The 24,342-nt window shown below is 45.9% G+C and overlaps 1 protein-coding gene across 1 annotated transcript in view; it reads right to left on the bottom strand.

Moving 5' to 3' along the window:
* Positions 1-24,342, bottom strand: part of PEBP4 (phosphatidylethanolamine binding protein 4) — a gene marked incomplete at both ends in the record, with an annotated part of 193,604 nt that overhangs the window by 81,213 nt on the left and 88,049 nt on the right. Inside the window, one exon of the mRNA XM_079772970.1 lies at positions 11,460-11,558. Coding sequence (XP_079629096.1) covers positions 11,460-11,558 — 99 coding nt within the window. The remainder of the gene's footprint in view (positions 1-11,459; positions 11,559-24,342) is intronic.

Here is a 24,342-nt window from a genome sequence, read left to right as displayed (position 1 = left end):
ATACTCAACCTGTTCCTACCCCAGGACCTTTGCTCCTGCTGGTTCCTCTGCTAGATGTCCTTTCCTCACTTGTTCACCTGGTGAATTCCTACCTGCTCAAGATCACCCTCTGTGGTGACCTTCCTTGCCCACCTTCTTTTCTCCAATGGTTCTTAACTCTATCCTAACACTCCCTACTCTGTACTGTAGTCATTGATTTACTTCTCTGCTTCCTTGCTACACACTGGAATGGATTAAAAACTTTCAATCCACAGTGCTTGAATAAAACTATTGCCAAGGATGTGCTGAACACATGCTGAATGAATGAATGAATGAGCAGAGGTATCTGACCGATGCAGAAAAAAGGGAACTATAGTTTTCAATGATCTAAAAGCCTCCACTTCTATCGATCTGATCTAAGATTATATTAACTTTCTTAACTCCTGCATTATGGTTTGACATTCTATTATTAGCTTAAAATTAGCTTAAAAATTAACTAAAACTCCTGCGGTATTTTCCCCTGTGATGTTTCATGAACTCCTGCAATGTCAGATCTTTCTCATTCTGTCCTTGTGAAATTGATTTGGAACCTAAATATAGAACTTTAGAATAATCCCCATTAAACTTATTTTTTCCAGTACAGGCACATCCTTCCAATTTGCTAAAAGTAACTGTTTTGTGCCACGCATCACCTTAGTAGTTCCTTGAAACTTGTATGTCCAGCAAATTTGTTGAACATGCTATCTTTAAAAGACTGAACAAGCTGGGGCCTATGACAGGATTCTGTGGCATGTTGCCAGGGATTGCCCTTAAGGTTGACACTAAATCATTACTCAGCATTCCTCAGGAATGGTTTGTTCACAAGCCACAAACTCACCTAACACAATAGTAATTGAAGCCATATTTCTCCCCCTTGCCCACCAGGTTACCATGACTGACTTGGTCTAATGCCTTGGTCAGTCAAGATGTGCTGTGCATACTTATAGCTTCTTCCTGATCCACTGGACCAGTGCCTTTATCACCAAAGAAATCTGAGTGGTCAGGTGTGACTTGTTTTCAGTGAACCTATGCTAACTCCCAATGTTCACTGTTTTCTGTGTAGTCTCAGACCACCTGCTTATTAAATTTAATTGAATTTTGATGTGGATTGATATTATACTCACTAACCTACATTCAGCAATCCACATTTTCCTCTTCTATTTCTTTTTTTTTGTAAAATATTTATATTTTATTGATTTTTTACAGAGAGGAAGGGAGAGGGATAGAAAGCTAGAAACATCGATGAGAGAGAAACATCGACCAGTTGCCTTCTGCATACCCCCTACCGGGGATGTGCCCGCAACCAACGTACATGCCCTTGACCAGAATCGAACCTGGGACCTTTCAGTCCTCGGGCCGACGCTCTATCCACTGAGCCAAATCGGTTTTGGCTCCTCTTCTATTTCTGTAAATGACTTTGTGATTGTAAATCTAAGTTCTTGCCTGACCTTGAAGATGTAATTCATCTAGAAATCTTAGCTCGTGTAAAGCAACTGTTTGCAGATTACAGAAGGGCTTCCTAGGAAGAGAAACAGAGCAAATAATGGTGTACAGAAGCCAGAGACAGTCAGAAGTTTGAGAAGTCATGAGCAGTGCAGCAGGAGAGCCAGTGGGCTGGGGCAGGGGTGGGGGGAGGGAGGGGTAAGAGCTTCAAAGGCCTTGAATAAAACGCTAACCAGATAGAACCCTGTCCTGAGACACTGAGGAGTCGCTGAAGGGTTTTGACTAGGGAAGTCACATGATCATATTTCCGTTTTAGAAGAATCACCCCTTGAAGGAAAGAGATACTTTCGTAGGGGGTGAGATTACAGGCGGGGAACAGCCAGTAGCCTTTTGCAATGACATCTAGAGAGAGGTCAAAGGGCCTTAAATACCTCAGCCATGCTGGCTTTTAATTCTATGTTTTTGATTCTTTTTCTACCCCAAACGTCTGAGTTTTTAGTTATTCTGTTCCCTTCCTGAAATGCAGTTCTCTTGTATCCTTTGACTTTGTCAGGGCTGCTCATAATTTCACTCAACTCCTATCTCCACTAGGAAATCATCACAGAGTGATGTCACCCATCTGTCCACCCAGTCACCTACCCAACCACTATCCATCCACCCATCTATCTATCCCTTAATTTTTCATCCATTCATTCTTTTATGCTTTCATTCATTGACTCAACAGTTACTGAGGGCCTTCTACTAGTACGTCCTGGGCACGGTGCTAAGTGCTGGGGATAGAATAAGAATAAGATGCAGCTCTGCTTTCCAGGAACTCACGTTCTAATTATGGAAAAGAGACATAACTAATAACAAGCCCATGTGATGAGGGTGCTAATAAAGGTTTGACTGACTGTGGTAGGAGCACAGGTTGGGACTGACTAACTCAGTTTGGGGACATCAGGGTGAGCCTGTCAGTGGAGGTGACATTTGAACTGAGCCCTGAAGGAAGGGGTTGCATCGCCACAGAGGGGAGAATGCTCCGAACTCTCACAGCCATTTGAGTGTAAAGAGGCCAGCTGGAGTTGACGCTATACCCCGTGAGTTCCTCTCTTTATTTCCTATATGTTGACTTTGTCTTTCCAACTGGGGATCGGAGAAAACACATTTTAAATTTATTTAACATTTCATTTGTTGAATTATCTTTTATCTATTTATCTATCTATCATCTATCATTACTTTAAAAATATTTTTATTGATTTCAGAGAAGAAGGGAGAGGGAGAGAGAAATACAAACATCAATAATGAGAGAGAATCATTGATCAGCTGCCTCCTACATGTCCCCCACGGGGGATCGAGCTGGCAACCTGGGCATGTGCCCTGACCTGGGAATTGAACCATAATCTTCTGGTTCATAGGTTGATGCTCAACCACTGAGGCATACTGGCCGGGCTATCATTTCTTTTTAATAGCCACAGTGCTGAGCACAGTGGAAGTAAACAGTTGGTCCCAACACCTCCCTATTAAGTCCTATTCCCAAGTGTCTTTTCCCCTCAAAGTTTTTTAGGTGGCGGCCACGTGAGCAGTTCACTCTCCTGGCCAGGCCCTGTCCTGACTCTAGGGGCCCACATATGCTCCTTACCATAAAGGCTCTATTTTCTAAGCTTCATGGAGCGGGGTGGGGGGTGGGGGGCGGGGGAAGGGGGTCAAGGGGATTGGGGAGGGATTTAGGGCGACCATAGCATCTATTATGTGCTGGGTGCTGAGTGCTTTACATATTCATCTCATTGAGTCCTCACAATGTTCCTGTGAGGTCGATGCTAATGTCTTTTACAGATGAGGGAACAGACTCAGGGAGGTATATAATTTGCTCACAGCAAGTCAGAGAGTCTCCCTCCCTGGGTCCATGCTGCAGTCCAAGGCCCAGGTTCAGAGCGGCACTTTGGCTGAAGAGGGTGTGGCCAAGAATGGAGGCTGAGGGTCAAGGGCCAGGAACCTTACGCTGTACACCACTCACACCAGCACCAGTGCCTCCAGGAGCCATCCCTGGCCCTGACATAAGCTGTCACATGCGCTGGGCCTGGGGAGTGGGGGTGAAATCTACCTGAACTCTCTGGGGAGGTGATCTGGAGTCACGATTGTACGTGCAGGCTCTGGGTTCAAATCCCAATCAGCCACTCACTAGCAGTGGTTGCTTAGCCCCTCTAGGTCTTAATTTTCTTGTTTATATTACCTTCCTGTTTGGGCTTTGTGAAGATTAAAGGAGATATTCATGGAAGCACAGTGCCCAGCACCACACGCTAAGTGTACGAATGGTTTTTCTTTTCTTTCTTCCTCTTTCCTTCCCTTCCCTTTTTATTCTTCATTCTTTAATTATTATTTTTAATATGTTATATAGATACTAGAGGCCCGGTGCATGAATTCGTGCACGGGTGGGGTCCCTCGGCCTGGCCAGCAATCGGGGCCAATCAGGACAGTCTCACCCAGTCTTGCCCAGGCTGGCCGCAGGGAGGTTGGCTGTGGGAGCTCACTGACCACCAGGGGTAGCTCCTGCATTGAGCGTCTTCCCCCTGGTGGTCAGTGCGTGTCACAGTGACCAGTCGACTGGTCGTTCAGTCACTTAGGCTTTTATATATATAGATGAGCTATAAGAAGAGCATCTCTAGCCAGGAGAAGAAATACGGTGGGTGGAGACACTGTTTGTAGATGCCCAGGGGCACATCCAGCCTTCTATGCAGGGAGAAAGTTCCTGGGTGATCCAGGAATAAGTCCTTTCAGTGATAAAAGCTTCCCTGCAGAGTGTATGCTCCGCTCTTAGGCAGTTCAGATTCTTAGAAAGTTTTTTCTTACATGCAGCCAAAACTGACTTCCATGTAAATGCCACCCATTAGATCGCATTCTGTCCAGTGGAGCACAGCAGGATCGCCTGTTTTCCAATTTGATTTCTTCAGATTTTTCAGGAAATCTTTAAATCATCTTTAAGGGCAGCTCTCGTGTCCTCCCTACCTCTTTCCGCTCTTGCTCACCTGGTATGATTTCTCAGAGCCCCGCTGTTTTGGTTGCTTTCCTGATGTCACGCCCAAGCTTTCTCATAATAGCATGGTCGGGACAGAAGACAATATTTCAGGGTGACACAGGCAATGTGCATACGGGAACTTTCCTGGAATCGAGGAAAGGTCACTGTTTCGAATGTGCTGCCCCCACTCCCCTATGTCTCTTCCTAAGCGAATGTGCTCAGGGTGGAGGCTGAGGCCCGTGGACAGCGAGGAGCCCAGGTTCCTCACGTTAGGGAGGGTGGGTTTGGACTGTTGTCTCAATCCTGTCCGTTTTACAGCTTTGCCCACAGAGGGAAGCCAGAGTGCCACGCTCTGTCCCCGTCAGAGATGAGTTTAGAATTGTGTGAGCAAGATTATGCTGTTCCTTTCAGGGTATGTGCGTGTGTGTGTGTGTGTGTGTGTGTGTGTGTGTGTGTGTGTCAGAGAGACTGAAAGAGAGAGAGGGAGAGAAAGAGAGAGTTTTCTGCCTGATCTAGGAATTCTCCAGGATGGCAGAATTGGTTTCCATAACGACTTTCTGATATAAACATATTTGATAAAAATAAGTTAATAGCAGAGAGCACAGAATCTCAGAGTGGGGGGGGAGAGAGAGAGAGAGAGAGAGAGAGAGAGAGAGAGAGAGAGAATTTTTTGCCTGCTCCAGGAATTCTCCTGGATGGCAGAATTGGTTTCCATAACGACTTTCTGATATAAACATATTTGATAAAAATAAGTTAACAGCGGAGAGCACAGAATCTCAGAGTGGAGAGAGAGAGAGAGAGAGAGAGCAATTGGGCTCTTCAAAGAACAACATTTTTCCTTTTTCTTTTTTCACCCCTCATGGTCAGCCTTTCTCTACATACTTTCCATAAACCAACTAAAAAGCGTTGTTTACCATATTCCTGTATGTACAGGCCCCTCCCTGCCTGTAGACATTATATTCCTATTCTCCCTCTCGCCTTTCTCCTTAGTTACCTGAAGCACTACAGTATGCATGGCATAATATGATAAATTCATTTCCAATTCACTGCATTATCCCTTGAATATTTTAATGACTCATTGAATGGAGTAAAAAAAAAAAAAAAAAGCTATTTCAAATGAACAATTATGCTGCATTAGTTTAAGGGCTGATTATATTTAAACACCGCTCACATGGATAACAGGACACGGCGACCTCAGCGTACGAGAGCTAATTTGGCTCTTATCTCCAAATAATTTTACACTGCAAATTACCATGAAAACCTAAAGGGCTTTAAAAACATTCATCAAAAGATAATATTCCACTTTGGAGCAACATTTTATTTAAATTATTTTGAATGGGACCTAAGGCATCTCTGGGGTGGGACAGTAACAGCAAGGTGGGGACTGTGAGTGCTAAGGAGATGGTGAGGGCTGCTGGGTCGTGTTAGAGATAAAAGCTGCAGGTGTTGGGGATGAAGCACAGCAGTGGGTGTGGGAAGCACACAGCAGGCCTGCCACTTGTAGCTTAGCCTCTTGCCCTGGCTGTGGTCTGGGATGCCTCCAGGGGGCCCTGACCTGGTCCAGAGGTGATGGGGCAATTCCCAGAGGCCGAGTTGTGGGATAGATCCCTCTCTCCCAACTACGACCATCCCCCAAATAAGTCTGGGTCAGGTCAGGTCCTCCAGGCTGGGCCGAATCCATCTAGAATCAAAAGGCAAAAGAATGGGTGCCCTCCCTCTTGGTTTGTGAGTTGGGGCATTGTCTAGAGTTCTCGGCAAAAGAGGAGTCCAATAGCCTAACTTAGGCCCTAAGGGAAGTGGCTGCTGGGGTCAGATGTCACAGTTGGGGTTGTGGGAGAGAGAATCACATTTATTGAGGTCCTGCTCCTATTCTGTTCTGGTTCAGGAGCCTTAATCTCAGTGAACCCTGGGAAATAGATATTATCATGCCCATTTCAACGGTGAAGAAACGGAGGCTCAGAGATTACCACCTGAAAATGGCAGAGTCTGGAACCTCCCCTGGTTCGTCTGACCCAAAAGTGCAGGCTCTTTGCCCTCCCTCTGGTGGCATGCACAAGTCTGGTTTATAACCAAGGCCCCTTTGCATTGTCCCCATCACCAAATGCTTGTGAGGCCCATAGATCTAAACCCACATGCTCTGAGGGGGCATAAGCCATGCCTTGCAAGGTGGACCTTCACAGTATAGGGCAAAGCATGCACAGACGAGAGCACAAATTATCAGCAGCAAAATGAATAATACAGGTCTAAACACAGAAATTAAAGAATTAATTCTATTTCCTTGGCCTGACCTCTTTGTCCGAACCTGTGGTCCTGATAAAGTTTGTTTATTCTTCTGTTTATTATCACTAGCTTACTTATGAGCATATAGAAAATCAGGTTATGTGAATATATATATATCTACTGCTTGATTGATTAGAAACAAGGATAAATTTGCTGCTTTCCACAGTGCCTGTCTCAGGGGAGGCGTCTCCTCTTTGCATATGTAATTTCCTTTTTTCCTTGTCTCAGTCTTGAGGAGCAGGGATTTGTGTCAGTTTTGCAGACAAGCAGCCTTCCCAGAGAGGTCAACTAACTTGCCTGAGATCTCTCAGGAAGTGGGAGCGATAATCCAAACACAAGAGTCTGGCCCACATCACCGGAAAGCAAGGGGCTATGATCCTGGTCCTGTTTATTGGGGTTTCCATTGATCTTATTTACACGTAGAGGACCTTTAGAAAAAACCCCTCTTATTGTGGAGAAACCCAACCCTCTAGAAAATTGTAGACGGAATAATAAAACCTGAGAGGTCCTTTTAATTCAATCCAGAATCGGTTGCCCTTAGAACTGCCACAGGCTGAGGACACTGAACGGAAGGGACCCGCGAACTAGCCGTGTCCTTTACTCTCTTAAACAAAAAATACATTCAGGACACATTTTCAAGTCATTGGCGATTTTTAGGAAGATTTTCATTTTTGGAAGGAAAAAGGTACCCTTGTCTCTTTAATTGTTCTTAGTGTTCTTTGTTACCAATCATGATATTCTTTGTGGAAAGTCTTAATATACCGTCTTCCTGTGTTCAATATTCCCGTTAACAATAAAAAGTCTAATGAACATGCCTGAGCACTATATTCAGAGACGAATAGAAGATGAACCAATAAGTGTCTCTTCTGAAAGGAATGATGCAAATTAATTGATATCTTAATTAGGCTTTAGCATGAAGATGATTAGATTGAATGAGAACCGAAAAACTTAAAGGAAAAGCTGAGGGCGTGGCCCTGGGGAGAGAAAGATATTGTGTGTGCCAGTGCTCTCCGAAAATCTCTTTTGCTCAAGGAGAGATTTTCCAAGAGGGGGATGGAAATCTAGTCCTGCCCCCGAGCTAATGGGCACCCGCAGGTGTAGGAAGTTTGCCCGGAGTGAGCCGGGTGCCCTCGCAGTCCCACTCCGTGCTGCCGCCTCCGGCCCCTGCCTCCCCTGAACAGAAGCCCTCGGAGGACAGAGACATCCCCTCCTTTGTTTGCCTCTGGAACCCCAGTGCTAGCACAGCCCCTGACTTCAAGCCACAATGATAAGGTCACAGCAAACAGGTATGTAGAGCTTACTATGCATTCTGGATACTGTTCTAAGCACTTAATTTAAAATAACTCATTTAAGCTTCCAAACAACAGGGTGAGGCAGGGACTGCTGGTATCCCCACTTGACGAGCCAGCAGACTGAGCAACTTGCCGCCTGCAGTCATAGGGTTGATACTGGTGGATTCAGATCGGAACGACAGCAGTCCGGCTCCAGGGTCCTTGCTCTTACACACGATGCCACAGCAAGTAACGGTCAATCCATTTTTTGCTGAGTGAAAGGAGCAATGTGTACCACAAATGCATGGTTCCTACTGATGGACTGCTCTCAAGTTTTTAGTTCTACTCATGGACTGCTCTGCCATAGACCCTGCCAGCCTCTCTGGGGGTGGGGGTGGGGGGGCCTGTGGATGCTTTCTGTATTGAACTGGTTGCTGTCTTGTTTTAACCGGAAAAGACAGACCCTACGCAGGGACTGCCCCAGGCATGGCCCAGTCCATCATCCAACTAGGCCTGGACTCTAATATCCAGGCCCACCAAGGCTTCACCAAAGTTGCCTCTGTGGCCACTATGGCTCACAGAGCATTGTTACTCCACGTGTGCAGTGCTTTATGGCTGCCTTATTGCTGGGCCACTTACTGCTGAGGGGAATGACAACATGTAGGGTTTACCTTTACGGGGTTCCCAACGCTGGTCAGGTGTGCTTTATTTACCAAGATAGCGTTTTCTGGGGAGGGTGCCTGGATGCATCTACCCATAAAAATAACCAGAAATAGGGCCCTGGGATTGGGGGGGGTGGTAAAGAGATCAGTTTCCCATTTTGCAGAGGGCACGGTGGCACGCCCCTGCCACAGTGGAGCTGATAGGAGAGGTGTGCTGTGAACCCAAACCACAAGGCATGGCAGGAAGGGTGTATGGCTTGAAATTGGGGTCCTGCATTGAAGTCCCACCTCTACAACCCATCTCTAAAATGGGGATAATGCCCAGTTCACAAAACCATTATGAGGATCAAAAGGACGTTTCAAAGTGCCTTTCATTTGAAAATTGCTCCACAAACGGCTGATATGAACAATGACCCAGGCATTCTGACATGGAACTCTTCCATCTTCCTTCAAGCTCCTAACCTCCTCCTGGGTGCTTGTTAACCTCGGCTGCCGAGCCCTCTCTGCCTGCTTGCCGCCGTGCCCGGGAATCTGTGTTTTACAAGCTGACCTGAAGGTGCTCTAAATGTTTGAGATCACCCAGCAGCAGCTAACACCAACACAAAGGAAGTGCCTCTGAGTGTGATTACAGCTTGTCTTCCTTTGGCCAAGGTCCACAGCCTGAGACCCAAAAGGCCCTGGTTTACGTGGGCTCTGTGGCTGGCGGAAATTGTGGGCTGGTGGGCAGGCTAAGTGGATATAGCTGAGAGCTGCTCCTTCCTGCTGGCCCCTTGGATCAGGGGGATGGGGGTGAAAATGTGGCCGAAACCCAAGCCTTCTCCAGCCTGAGCGGGAAGACAGAGGGCTGTGCCTGGGCAGGTGACCTTGGTAAGCTCTGCGGCTTAGCAGCCTTGCCGACAGCTGCCACCTGCCAGGTGCCACCTGCTCTGCTTCTGAGCTGGGCTGCTGAGGCAGAACCTATGTCTACACCGGAAGGCTGTGTGAGAGAACTGTCTTGAGTGAGTATCGTGGTGAAGGGAATGGGCAGGGGGACTTCAGGCTTAGGAAAGAGGCAGCCTCAATGCTGGAATTATTTCATCCCCAACAGCTTCTGATTCCTGGCCTCAGAATCGCCCCGTAGAACCATCTTAGAGACAGCGGTGTGTGGATGGTGAACTGAGGTGTAACAGCTTTTCTGAGAGTTTCAGCCCCTTATGACCACCAAGCTCAGAGAATGGCAACGCCCTAGATTGGGGCAAGATCCAGTTATCTTCCTTTTGTGCCCTCAGCTCTCCTCCCTCCCCTGATGGCATAGGTCTCCCCAAGCTCTGCCCCTTTGAATGCTGATCATGTTTCCAAGGCTCCTCAGCAGGCCGAAGGGTGCTCGGCTGGGCAGTGTGGAGCACCTGAGCATCCTGTGAGGGGCCTGTGGTCACTGGGCAGGGTTGGTTGCCAGGGTAACTCCCTCCCCCACACCCCCTACTCCAGTGGCAGTGAGAGCTCTTGCCTTGCTCAGGAATGCCAATAGCTAGTTTAGACGGATACCCCTTCCTCTGCCCCATAGCTCTAGAACAGTGGTTCTCAACCTTTCTAATGCCGCAACCCTTTAATACAGTTCCTCATGTTGTGGTGACCCCCAACCATAAAATTATTTTCGTAGCTACTTCATAACTGTAATTTTGCTACTGTTAATGAGTCGCAATGTAAATATCTGTGTTTTCCGATGGTCTTAGGCGAGAACCTTAGAAAGGTTGAGAACCACTGCTCTAGAAGGAAGAACATAAACTCCTTATATCTGTGGTGTCTTTTATGTTTTCCAAATGCTCGCAGTATGTTCTCACTGGGTCATCATGACAACCTCCTCGTATGATGGAGATGAGACCCCAGAGGGCTTCCGAGTGACTTGCTGGTGGTCATTGAGTTGGGAACCAGCCAAGCCTGAATCCAAACTTTGTCTTTCCCACCATCTTATGGGGTTGATGCCTTTGTGCACTCTATGCAATGGTCTTCGGTGGACTTTCTAGGCAGAGCTGTGTGAACGCTCGAAGCTAATGTGGATTTGCCCAGAGAGCACTGCCAGGTGCTCATGCACAAAAGGTTCAGTGGTCAAATGAGTTTGGAAAATATATTATATAGTGCATGTTAGGATACCAAAAGCTCTAAAAAGCCCCTCAGTGAGCTTGTCTGTCATTAGAACCTTCCCTCCACCCATCCCCACACAATGCCCATTGACAATCTACCAGATTTGAGTTCCTCAGACCTACACCAGAAAGTGTGAGCCAGGCTCCCTCACGAATATGACAGCAAAGGGACAAAGATGAGGGGAGGCCATTTGTTTCTGCACAAAGAAAGGAAGTGTCTGCCTATCGGGAGGAGGTCCTGCCGGATGCTCCCCACCAATTCTGCCACCTGGACTGCACAGAATCACTCCATGCCCCCGAACCCAGGCCCTGGCAGTGGGGTGCCAGAGCCAATTGTTAAATTTTCAGAAATTCATCAGTAGCTTGAAATTGGCTATGGCGGAAGTATTTGCACTATAGAAATCAGCAAACACTACACATTGGGGCTCCTCCCCCTGTTATTCTGACAGCCCATTTGCCTGTGCACCACTGATCCTGGAACATTTTTGAAATCGTTAGAAAACTTGGGAGGGGCTGTGACAGCTTGGTGCTGGGGGGTGACCTGACACAGAAGTCCTTGCTCATCAGAGTCCTCAACCCTCGTGAATGAGAACCGAGAACAGCAGAGAATGATAGCAATCTTCCAGCCATAATCCCCAATGAATCAGAAAGTGCCTCTTGGCTGGCTTACTTTGATATTTGTCACCAGCCAATGTCTCCAGAACCGAGCTTGAGGTGAAGCCCTGCTAGGGGCATCTGGATCCACCATCACCAGGATGTAGGTTGCACTCTGTAACACATTCACCAAAAAGAAATGCATCATTATGGCTAGAATAGTGATAAGAAAACTACCCAGTGCAGACCAACCTATTCTCACCTATAATGGCTGACCCACCCCCATAACTTCCTACCTACGTCATCTTGGTTCTCATGACATTCCTCTTGTGCCTCATGTTTTCGCTCAGAGAAAAGAAGTTCACTAAAAAGATAGCTTAATAAGTTGGATTTCCCTGTATGAAATGGACTAAATCAAACAAGCATATTTGCTAAGCACCTGGAAATCCCTAGCATCATGCTAGGTGCTGTGGAGGAAACAAAGGAACCTAAAATAGGGCTCTGCTCTCAAAAAGCTCACAGTATAGTTGAAGCAACTTATCTATTAATTCAGCAAATATAGGAGATCTTACTCTGGGTCAGGAACTGTACCAATTGCAAGGAATACTCAGACACATCCCTTCAACAAGCATTTACTGAACACCTACTATGTGCCTGCAACTGGTTCTAGGTACTAGCATTTCAAAAAACAACAAGACACTATGGTCCATACTTTCAGGAAGCTTTTATTCTAGGTAAGATATACATATTTGAAAAACAAAACAAAACACAACAACCACACCCAAACAAACAAACAAAACCCGAGGAAATGTTAAGTTTGATTAGTACTATGTTTAATAAAATAGGGTAGAGTGAGAGAGAGTAAGCATTCCAAGAAGAGGAAATAGCTGCTACATACGCCTTCAGGTGGAAAAAAAGTTAAGATTGGAGGAACAGAAAGAATGCCATGTGGATGGTGGCAAGCAAGGGTGTATGTGTGTGGACATGGCAATGTTGGAGAGGTGGATGGAACAAAACAACAACAGAGGGTTTCGTGGGCCTGGATGAGGACGGGGGTTAAGTGCAATGCAGAATCATTGGAAGGTTTTAGTCAGGAGACTAAATCAGGAGAATGATATGCTCTGATTTCCATTTTTAAAAGGTTGTTTTGGTGGCTGTGTGGAGAATAAATGGTCGGCAGGAAGCAAGAGAGGATGCCAGAAGGCCAGTTTGGAGGCTACTGCAATAGTGTAGTGCGGGATGGTGGCATCTTGGACTAGGATGGCAGCAATGGAGATAGAAGCAGGTAGATGGATTAGGGAAGTATTTTCAGGTAGAATCCAAGGGATTTGCTGATGAACTAGATAGTAGAGCAGTGAGGAAGGGGTGGGGAAAGAGAAATCAAGGATGATACCTGGGTTTTTGGCTTGAGCAACTGGGAGAATGGTACTATTTAATGACATAGAGAAGACTTGGAGAGAAGAATGTTTGAAAGGGAACATCAAGAGTTCTGTTTTAGACATATTAAGTTAGAAATGCTTCTTAGAGGACAAGTATATAAGTCATAGTCTGGAGTTTGGGGGAGAGTTCTGGACCGGATATATAAATTTGGTAGTCATTAACACATGGTTGAACCTAAATCCATATAATCCAATGAAATTATTCATGGAAAGATCAGACATGGAGAAGAAAAGAGATCTTATGACTGAACTCTAACACTGAGAAGAGAAGAGAAGAGAAGAGAAGAGAAGAGAAGAGAAGAGAAGAGAAGAGAAGAGAAGAGAAGGAAAATTGAACAAAGGAGACCAGTGAGATAGGGGGCACACCTGAATAGTAGGTATCATGAAATTTGAGACAGGAAGTCTTTTAAGAAGGAGGAAGTGGTCAGCTGTGTCTAATGCAGCTGAAAGGTAGAGCAAGCTGAGGACACAGTTGTGACAACGTGATTTGATAACTAGAAGACCACTGTTATCTTGGCAAGACCAGTTTCAGTGGAGTAGAAAGGACTGAGGTTTGATTGGAGATGCGGTGGGAGATGAGGAATTGGAGATAGTTATTAAAGATGATTTTTGAAAAGTTTTGGTATGAAGAACAGCTGAAACAGAGTGGTTCTCATTAGTAGGGAGGAAGAGTCAAGAGACCTTCTTTATTTTTATTCTTGTATTTTAAGAGACAGATGACAGTGAGGCAGGCTTGCAGGCCAATGGAAATGATCCAGTAGAAAGAGAGATATATATGCTAGAGAAGAAAAAGGAGACCATAGCAAGAGCCAAGACTGGGAAGTGGGAGGGGACAGGACACAGAGAAAAAGTGGAGAGCTGGGCCTTTGGTGGGAGCAGAGGATACAGGGAATTGGAAGATGTGGTGGTAGGGAGTGAGGAAATTGTCTTCTGGTTGCTTGTATTTTCTCAGTGAATTAGTTGCAAGGTCATCAGGGGAAGAGGAATTTTAGGAAGTTTGAAGACAGAGAGGAAGGTATAAAATAGTGAGAAATAGCTGGAAGGTGAGAAGCTGAATATACCACAGGTATATAGTAAGGTTACTGGGTAATATTACATGTCCCAGATGGGTGCTTTTTAACTGTTCAATGCAGGCATGGAATAAGTGGTAGTTGGGTTTAACTTGAATAGAAACTTAGACTGGTGAGTATGCTGGAGAGAAGGGTGCACGAGAGTGAGAAGTGAGCAAGATAGATAGAGGAGTCCTGGGCCTCCTCTTGATCTGGAGGGAAAGATAGACATAACTGCAGTCCCATGCAAAGTGCCTGAGTAAAGGAACATTTATCAGATAGAGCACAGAGGAGGGATCCTAAACCTCTCCACCTCAGGAGTCCAGGAAGGCTTCGTGGAATTGTCTTTTGAACTTGATCTTGAAGGACAAAGTTCATCAGGAAAAGCACTCTATATGCAAAGGGAAGGGGCTGTGCAAAGCTGACTGGGGGATGGCGAGAGTCTTGGTGTGCTGGAGCATAGCATGTCTAGAAGGAATGGCAGGTGAAAAGGTGGAAGGGTTATTGGAACCACATAGCAGAAAGACCTATCTGTCCTAAGTCGTTTGGAATTTGTTTTGCAACAGAAGCCACTGAAATTGTTTGAACAAACAACTGGCATGACTAAATGTGTTTTGGGAAGGCATGTGACAAGGATGAGTAAAAGACTAAAACTAGAGTGGGAAAAAAGACAACTGGGATGCTCTGGAGATCCTGAATGCCTGAAAAGTCAAGTAGTAGTGAGAGAGAGAGAGGAGAGGAGAGGAGAGGAGAGGAGAGGAGAGGAGAGGAGAGGAGAGGAGAGGAGAGGAGAGGAGAGGAGAGGAGAGGCATTTGTACCATTGAGTCAACAGCATGAAGTGACTGGATAGGGCAGACACACACGGGAGAGGGAGATGTCTAGGATGCTGCTGAGGTTCTACCTTGGACAACTGGGTGGACGATGGCACTGTGAATAGTAGGAGTAACACATTTGGGAGACAGTGGGTTTGGTGTTAAAACATCCAGGCAGGGATGCACCTTAAATGGAACCATGAGGCTGGAACTCTCTCAAAACCTGGCCTGTGGGTGGTGGGCATGGGGGTGGATGAGATTGTCAGTGAGAGCTTGTAGAGTGAGAACAGAAGAATAACTAGAGTGGAACTTGGGAACTCAGAAGGGAGGACGGAGAGACTGAGGAGGAGACAGTTAGAGGGAGAGGAGAACCAGGGAGCACAGTGGCATGGATGCCAAGAGAAAAGGAAGTTCCAGGAAGCAGTGGGGATCGGGTCTGTATAACAGAGCCATCAAGGGATAAGGACCATTGGTTTTGACAAGTGGGAGAAAGTTTGGCAACTTTCCAAAGATGAGTATTTTAGAGAAAAATGATTGTTGAATATTAAGATCCAAAAGAAGCAGTGAACCACATATTATATACTATAGAAAATTAAATCAGGGAATATGAAGATAAACCCAAGAAAATCTCCAAGAACTCAGAAGAAAAGAATAAAAAGATGAAAATATTAGAAAAATTAGTTATTATTATATTTTTTTGCAAATGACATGATTGTCTATATGAGAAATCCACAAAAATTAGCTGAAAACAATTAAACTAATATTAAGTAAAGTGAGTTGTTACAAAATGAACACAAAAATGAGTATTTCCTACAGATAATAATAATGGACTGTTAGAAAATATACTTTTAAATTTTTATTTAAAATTTTAATAAAAATATAAAATATCTAGGAATGAACTTGAGGAAAAAATGCAAGACTTACACAGAAAACAAAAACATTACTAAGTGTATATAAAAACAAAACTTGATGAGATGGAGAGAGACATACTATGCTTTTAAACTGAAATAATCATTAGCAAATTATGTCACTAGTTCTTTAATTAATTAGTTAGTTTAACACAATTCCAATCAAAACTCTAAATAGATATTCTGGGAACTTCATAGAATGATTCTAAAGTTCAGAATAAATGCAGAGAAAACATTAGCCAAGGCAGTATTGAAAAAAACGAAATGGGATAATGTTGACTTTGTAGACATTAAAATATATTATAAACTAAAATAATTACAACCATGTTGTTCTGATTATGGAATAAATAAGCAAATGAAGCAAAATAGAAAATCTAGAGAGAAATCAATGTTCTAAATATGGTATATTTAGGGGTATTTAATATGTTATCAATGTATGATATTTAATATATGATTAAGTTATTTCAGTTCAGTGGGGAAAGGATAGATTATTTTACAAGTACTATTGAGACAATTGGTTCAACACGTGGAATAAATAAACTTCAGTCTCTAATTCTCTCAACCCCCAAAATGTCCAAATTTAAATGTGAAAATTAAAAAGAAATTAAAAACGGATTCAATAAAATTATAGTAGTTCCTATAATGGAATACCACATTAGAGTTAGAGCTTTATATTTTAACTAGAGGCCCGATGCATGAAATTCATGCACAGGTAGGGTCCCTAGGCTTGGCTGGTGATCAGGGCCAATTTGTGGGGCGACCGGCGGGGCGATCAGGGCCCCCCGCTTGCACCCACCTTGGCCTGGCGCCATCTGCTCACCTGCTCCACCATCCTGCCACAGTCCTGCTCTCGTCAAGGCCCATCGGGACCGGCAGCGCCTCCACTGCCACCCCCTGCCAGCGCCGCATCACCAACACCCGCCATGTTCCGCGCTGCCCCCTGGTGGTAGGTGCACATCTAACTCTCACCCATGGCGACAATTTGCATATTAGCCTTTTATTATATAGGATATGGGAAATATTCACAATTATACTAGTAATTGAAATGAGTAAATTTCAGAATAATTTATATAATATAATCTAAAATGTGCAGGAAAACTTTATATATTTAACTATATATATACTTATAAATATATTTGCAATGCATAGTATACACCAAACTGTTAACAGTAAATGGCATGAAGGAAAAGACTAATAAATTTAACTAGATATAATTTTGAAACTTTTCTATGACAAATAAAACAAAATAAAATTCAAAGATAATAAGCTGGAAGAAAGTATTTACAAGACCTATGAAAAAGGATTAATATCCTTACTATATAAAGTAGCTTTTAGGTCAATAAGAAAATGAGTAATGGCGGGGGGTTAGGGGGAGGGGGAGGGCTGGGAAAAGGGGGGACATATGTAATACTTTCAACAATAAAGATTCAAGTATCTTAGAACAAAAATTAATTAATTAAAAAGAAAAAGAAAAAGAGTAATAACCCAATGGAAAAATAGACATGGATAGACAATTCATAAAATAAGAAATGCAAATGATCAATAAAAGCACAAACGTTTGATTTCAAAGATATGCAAATTATAAAAATAAAATCTCATTTTTGCCTATAAAATTGACATACATGTTTCTGTATGTTGATCCCCAGAGTTTTTTAAGGTACATAGAAACAATGGGTAGGTTACAAAATCTCACGGAACCCTCTCTGCACCTCAGCAGTGCCCGGGCAGAGGGCCTTTCCTGACGTGCAGGTGAACGCTACAGAGGCTCCGAGACGTCCCCCCACCTTGCCATGAGAGGAGTCTGTGCGTAGCTTTCTTTCCCAGAGGGAAGGAGTGAAAGTATGCTTTGGACAGATGTGACAGGATGCCTGCGGAGAGTCTCAAGTCCTAGAAGTACTGAGAAGGTGGGACCTGTATTAATCATGTATTTTGTTTTCTGATGCTTTGACATAGGGCCTTGCTGACCCTGGAGAGGCTGCCCGTTTCTAGAGACAGCAAATGCTCCCCTGAGAGCAGGCTCTTCAAATGCAAACCCACCAGTCCACACCCTACACCCTGCATCACCTCTATGATCCGGCTGAGCCACTATCTCCCTGACATAATGATCCCAGGGCCAGGAGCCTGACAACTAGGGGCAGCCCCTCTGCCCCAGAGTCCACCAGAATTATTCAAACCAGTCAATCCTAGACTTACCTATCCTGCTAATCCTGCCTCGCCCATTGCTTCCCACAAAAATCATGATAAAGGCCCTCACCCATGCTTTCCCCTCGTGACCGACCCGGGTGCTTCCCGGTGTAACCCTGTGTGGCTGCCATGACTCCTGTTTCTGGGGACCTGTGAGTTACAGGTCCTTCTTCCTTCATGGCCACCGTGTCCATCTGTGTGTCTTACCTTTTCCAATTAAAACAACCCCACGTGCATTTTAGAACCTCCTTGTGACTCAGATATTTCATCCAGCTCACTTGGAGACCGCAGGAAACTTGAGAGTGTCTGGCTTTGTATTTCTCTAGTTTCTGATATGATTATGTATGTGGTTTGTTGCCTACAGCACTCACATATCCTTGAATGAGAAATTGAGCTGGCCTGATAAGGTTAAGGTTCATGGTCAAGTTGAGTGGAGAGCCAATCTCTTCCAGGCAGTAGTTCTTATTCCCTGCCTCAATATTAGAAGCACCAGGGGAGATTTTCAAAGCTACCAAAACTGGACCCTTGACTTAAGGGATCTAAAGTGGGGCCCAGGCATTGGTGTCAATCTGGAAGTTTCCCCAGGTGACACTAATGTAGAGTTACGGGCGAGATCTACAGTCCTCAAGTCTGGTTCCTGAAAGTCCCCAACCAAATCCACTACTACTGACTGAAACCCAGGTTTCTCCTCCTGCTTAGTGCACTCTTGGGGAAGACCAGGTGCCCTCTACATAAAGGGGACAGGCTTCCACGACCTCAGCTGGGGTCCCTTGTGCCTGGGCTCTGAAGATTAAGGGCCTTGGGCACCGAATCGAGAAGCTGAAGTCACCCTCCGCTCCCACTATTCATTATGATGTTGGTTGGCATACAAATTTAGCCTATGGTGGGTTGGTTGTGTTTGAACCTCCCCCACAAAGTTCTGCATGGGAAATCTAGTTAAGAGCCTTCTTCCTGGGGGAGGCTGAGTGTAACAGCTGCTCCTCACCAGGGCTGATGGTCCCACCAGGATGCAGTCGGTGGTGCCCCTTGAGCCTAAAGCCTTTCCTTTCCGAGGACAGACTCACATTTCAGGCTGGCATCCAGGAGGCCATCCTCTCTCTCCATAGCTGCAGACAAAGACACTTCCTGGGCTGTGTGGACAGAGGCACGTTGACCCGGGAGCTGGGGCTCATGTCACGCTTTGACACATTTGGGGCAGAGGTGTGGTGTAGTCACTGTGGATCCGCTACCCTTCCTCCTTGCCTTCCTCTACTACAGAGGCTGGAAAGCTGCAGTACTGGATCTCCCAGCCTTCCTTGCACCGAGGGGAGGCCACGTTCTGGCCTAGAAGATGTAGGAGAAAGTCCCCAGGAAGGGATCTCCTCCTGAACAAAGGACAAAGACTCTCTAGGAGAAAACTGTTGTTGCCTTTTGTCCCTTCACCCATTCCCTTCTTCCTGTCTGGAATATGGATGTGATGTTGGGTGTACAGCAGCCATCCTGTGACCAAGAGGGGACAATTATAAGGTTGAAGGCCTATGTATTAAGGATGGTGAAACAGAAAGATGGAAAGAACCCGGGTCCTGGAGCAGCTGAATCCACCCAGGATTGCCAGCCCCTAGACTTGCTGTTGCATCAAACAAATAAAGCCCTCAAGTCCCTGTGGTAGGGACTTTTCTTCCTCGCACCCAAACACATTCCTACTTGACGCACACTTCAGTTTTCTGTGCTGGTTTTGGCAAGTGAGTGCCAGAGGCTGCTCTTCAGAAAGGCACCCGATGTCGTGGAAAGATGACAAGTACAGGACAGAGGGCCTGGATCCTGGCCTGAATGGTTCCTGAATAGGCTGAGCGTTTGGGGCGAGGCTATTCACTCTCACCAAGGGGCGGTTTACTGTCTGCAAAATGGCAATAATTTATGTCTCATACATCAGGGTTATTCTAAAAAGAAAACGAGTTAAAAGCGTGGGAGTATTTTTCAGACTGTGAAGCAATGTCCATGGGTCAAGTTTTGCTACTGTGAACAAATGGCCTCGGTGTTGGTTCCTGGAATAGCAGTTACCTTAATGGCCAGCAGACTCCCTCCAGAAGGCCTGTCTCCAGTGCCTGGAGCTCGAGAGACGGAGCTCCTCGCATCCCCAGTGCAGGCTGGGGACAATGGAGCACACAGAGACAGTGGGCCGGGCGACTGAGCTTGCCTGGGAGTGGGACAGATCACAGAATCCTGGATCAGTGGAGGAAATTGGGGCCGCATTTCCTTTACTGCAAACCTAGTCAGCACCCACCCAGCATGGACATGGCACTCCCACCAAGGGGTGTCCCCCATTCCCTGTGAATGCGACTCATTCAAGCCCAGCTAGGCCACATCTCATGGGGTCAAACACTGCCCCTTGAAGCTCACACTTGTTCCTGTTCTTTCTTTGAGAACTGCCTAGAGCAAGTGCTGCCTTCCTGGCACATGATAGCCTCTCACGCATTGGAAGGCAGTCCTCACCTTTTGTTCAGCCTGAAGATCCCCATTTCTTCAATGAGTTCAGCTCCCCGGCCCAACATCCTACACTCAGTCTGTGCAAAGATGCCCTGGCATGGTTCACAAACCAACAGCAGATCCGTAAACAACACTACAGTGTGACATGCTGGGGAGACCTACATAAGGGGCTATGGGGACACAGGGGAGGGACAAAACACTCCGGGGCAGAGTGTGAGTGGCAGTGGGGGTACTTCTATCTAGAGAAGGTCAGCATAAGAATAAAGTATGATTCAGCAGGGGCCAGATGTTGTGGTCAGAGGTGGCAGGTGATATGGGTCTGAGTCAGTGAAGGCCATAATTTGATGTGGACAAGAGTCACATTACTGGAAACAAGGGGTCACTATAGAAAAAAAATCTCCTAAATAGAGGTTATTATTCTGAGTCTACAGATGGAAAAATGGAGGCTTAGAAGGATCAGAGAATCTGTCTAAGGCCATATACTTTAGTGATGTGAATCCTATCTAGTTACTGTGCAACCTTGGGCAAGTTGCCTAAGCTCTCTGAGCCTTAGGATCACTGTATAAAATAGAGATTATAACCATCATCATGCTTTTAGAGTGTTATGCACATTGAGTTCATAAATGGCTCAGAATAGCACCCAGCACGTACTAAGTGGTCAATAAATGCCAGTCATTGTGAGCAAGTGAAAGGCTTCTCGGGGACTTAAAACCATGTCCCTTGTCTCCCAATTCCTCCCTCTTCTCCCTGCAGAGAAGGGCAGGCACAGGTCAGGAGGTAGAGGGACAGAATTGGGCTTGACTCTTATTCACAACACTATGGTTTTTGTTTGCGTGTTGCCAGTTCCTCCACACCTAGGTCTCTTGGGCACTCGTGTAATTTAAAACATACATACTGCAAGGATGAACTTATTGGCAACATGTGCCAGCATCTCTGAATCCAATGCCTTATGCCACTGCGCTGCCCAGTCCTCTGGGGATGACGGTCGCTCCGTAGCATCTGCCCACTCAAGATGTCTGGGGGAAGGAATGCTATCGCCTGGCTCCGCGGTTCTGGCTGCATGCCAAGGGGACTGGAGCAGTGAGTGGTGAGTTCAAATCCTGCCAAGTTCACAGTATTCTACCCCCTCCCCAGAGCCTGCACTCTGTCCCTCTGGCCCACTGCAACTTTCCTGGCTTTAATAAAGCTGAGGGACGTGTTTAAATCTCAAAGCCTCATACACAGCCAAGCAGGCAGTAGAAATGCACGCATGTCAGGTGAGGAATGTTTTATTATTCATTCTGCCTAGGAGGGAGGAGAAAAAGGAAACTAAAGAAAGGGAAAGGGGAAGGGGAGCATATGAGAAACATCAGGTGTGGATCCTTTCTTTAATTCGTTATCAGATGAATAATTCTACCTCCAAAAGCTACACTCACATCTGTTCCTCCTCTGACTTACCTGTTTCTAGGTATGGCACTACCAGTTCCTCCTCTGACTTACCTGTTTCTAGGAATGGCACTACCATTTTGTCACCCATATTCAAAATATGAGTCATCTGTTGACGCTTCCCTCTCCAATCACGTTCGATTCTTTCTCAATCCATTTTCTGGAGCCTATTCTCACCGTTCTCATTCTCTCTGACCCCTTGGGTGATGTCTGAACTAGCTCTTGTCTCTCTCTACTATTTCAACAGCCTCCCAATCGGCCCATGACCTGTCTACCTCCCTTTCTACTCATTTGCGCTGGCTTCTATTAGAGTAATCCAGGGTGTCTTGGTAAGCAAGTTCTTTAGAAAACAAAGAAATAAAGAAACAAACACGCTCCCAGATCTGCAGTGCTAGCTCATTTTCATGAGTAAATATTCACACCATGGCCCATCCACGCTACCCACATGAGGTCACAGAATTGGCTCTTGCAAGCACACAGCGGCCGATCGTCTTTCTGAGGAACAGCTCTCCACAGACTTTTGACTTAACTATAAACTCTGTGACCTGGCATTGGAGGCCTCCTATAGCTTGCTTTCAACCAGCCCGCCAGCTGATCCCACAGACACCTCACGCATGCCCACACAGACTGGGACGGTTCTGACCTCAAGTGTGATTCTGCTTCCCCACCTCTGTGCCCACCAGACAGTCCATCCCATTCTTCAAGACACATCTCAAATGCCACCCACCCCCTCCACGAGGACGTCTTCCAAGCCCCTTGGACAAGACACGCTGTCCTTGCCATTGGAACCTTCGCTGGGCACTTACCATGCTCTGCTATGCGCCCGGTTCCATGTGGGCCTCTCTTGGTCCCTCTTATTAGATTGTCATTTTCTTGAAGGTAGGGACAATTATTTCTTTGTTGTTCCTAAAGGGCCTGGCATATTTTCTCGCACACAGTAGGCGCTTAAGAAATACTTGTTGAAATAAATGTACCCATTTCCTCTGTCAAGATAAGACATTGTTTTCTTTTCGTGTTCTGGAAGGGGGAAGAAATTTTTGGTCCCAGAGCTGGGCAAGCCCTTTGTATTGCTGCTCCCGACTGACGGTCCAACACTCAGCACAGAGACTTGCCTTTGTCCTGCTGGACCTTGGCCTGGGGGAGCCGAAGCCTCTGGCTCCTGAGCCAGGCCTCTCACTCACCCACTGCCTCCCAGGAAGTCAAGGTCAGCCCAGCCAGACCTAATGTTTCCTCCCCAGAGCATGGCTATGAAGTGCTGGTTGGATTGGCTCCCTGCTAGGGCCCGTGTTTGCCTAGAAGCTGGGTCTGGGCCTCAGCCAGCCCAGGAGGCCTTGGCATTTGAACCAGAGCTAGGGCAATTCTGCTAGGCCTGGCGCTGAGCTGTGGGCCGGCTTCCTCTGCTCTCGGCCTGAGCCACGGCAGTCGCCAAGGCCCCTAGTGTGAAGGAATTTGAGTTCTAACTTTAGGTGGCTACGTGGCTGATGGCTGTGTTTGTGAATATCTCATTCCTACTTTGGTTGCCCAGCTGGTGGGAACAGAACGGGTAGTCATGGGACTGTCATCGTGTGCTGTCCAGGTTAACATGTAGCATTTCTATTACTATTAACAGACTTTCTGCTCCTCACTCCATCTGTTCTCTGAAATAATTGCAGTTGTACAGACCATGCCTTTGCTACAGGCAAGCTCTGGGGAAGAGGATAGTGCTTTTATGAGGAAAAAAAAAAAACGTGTTAAAAAATAACAGCAAACATGAGAAGAGAGTGGGAATGGAGCTAACAGCAGGTTTCCAATTTCTTTCGGATTCAGGCCTGCAAAGGTGGTGTTTTCACACTTGTTTGGGGTGACCAAGCCCAGCCAGATGGGGGTGAGTGGCTAGGCTGGTGGCTCAGCCTTTTGGAGCTGGTGCTGGTCACCAGGAGATTTGGCCCCAGTTCAGGTGGGTGGAGCCACGGTCACGCTACCCAATAAGGAGATGCTGAGCAGAATGGGGCTGTTAGGCAGAGACAGAAGCATTTTAGATGGCATGGCATGTCCTGCTTGAAGAAGCAAGAGGCTATCAAGGCCTGGAGGAAATGCTGGGGAACCCAGAAGGGCTGGTGGGAAGGTGAAGGTTTAAGCTAAATGACTGGGCCTCCGATTCTTCTCACACAAGGTGGGAGGAGATCATCTAATGACCTCCTGTCCCGAAGGGCTGTTAGGAGAAAGAACGGGTTACTACACAATATTAAGGGTTCATCTGATAGAGGGTTAAGAGAACTACAAAGAACAATTAAGACTTGGTGTGTGAGATATCATAACTATTAAAAGCATAAAACCAATACTTGTGGATTTGAGGCACTCTGATTTGTAAGCATTGTGTGTGGGGGTTTCTGTCTTTTTCTGGGGTGCTAAACAAGGCATAAGTGGGTACAATGACCTGGTGTGTCTTTGTCTGGGGCCTTTCTTTCCACTGCCCTGCTCATCCATAAGAGGGGCCCGACTCTGTGACACATCTCATCCTGTGAAGCTGAAAATGGTGGTCTTCTCCTCTTGCCCAACCCCCACGGGAATGCTCAAGGAGGTAGGCACTGTTGAGCTTTCCTAGGGGTACATTGGATGGGGAAAGAAAAAAAAATGAATCAAGAGAATACTGCCATGTGATTTCTAAGTCTTCTTCCAATTTCAAGGAAATATTT

The sequence above is a fragment of the Cnephaeus nilssonii genome (genome assembly GCF_951640355.1).
Source record: "Cnephaeus nilssonii genome assembly, chromosome: 5".
NCBI classification, from domain to species: Eukaryota; Metazoa; Chordata; class Mammalia; order Chiroptera; family Vespertilionidae; genus Cnephaeus; species Cnephaeus nilssonii.
The sequence above is the reverse complement of the archived record's forward strand: the minus strand, read 5'-3'. Positions and strand labels throughout refer to the sequence as shown.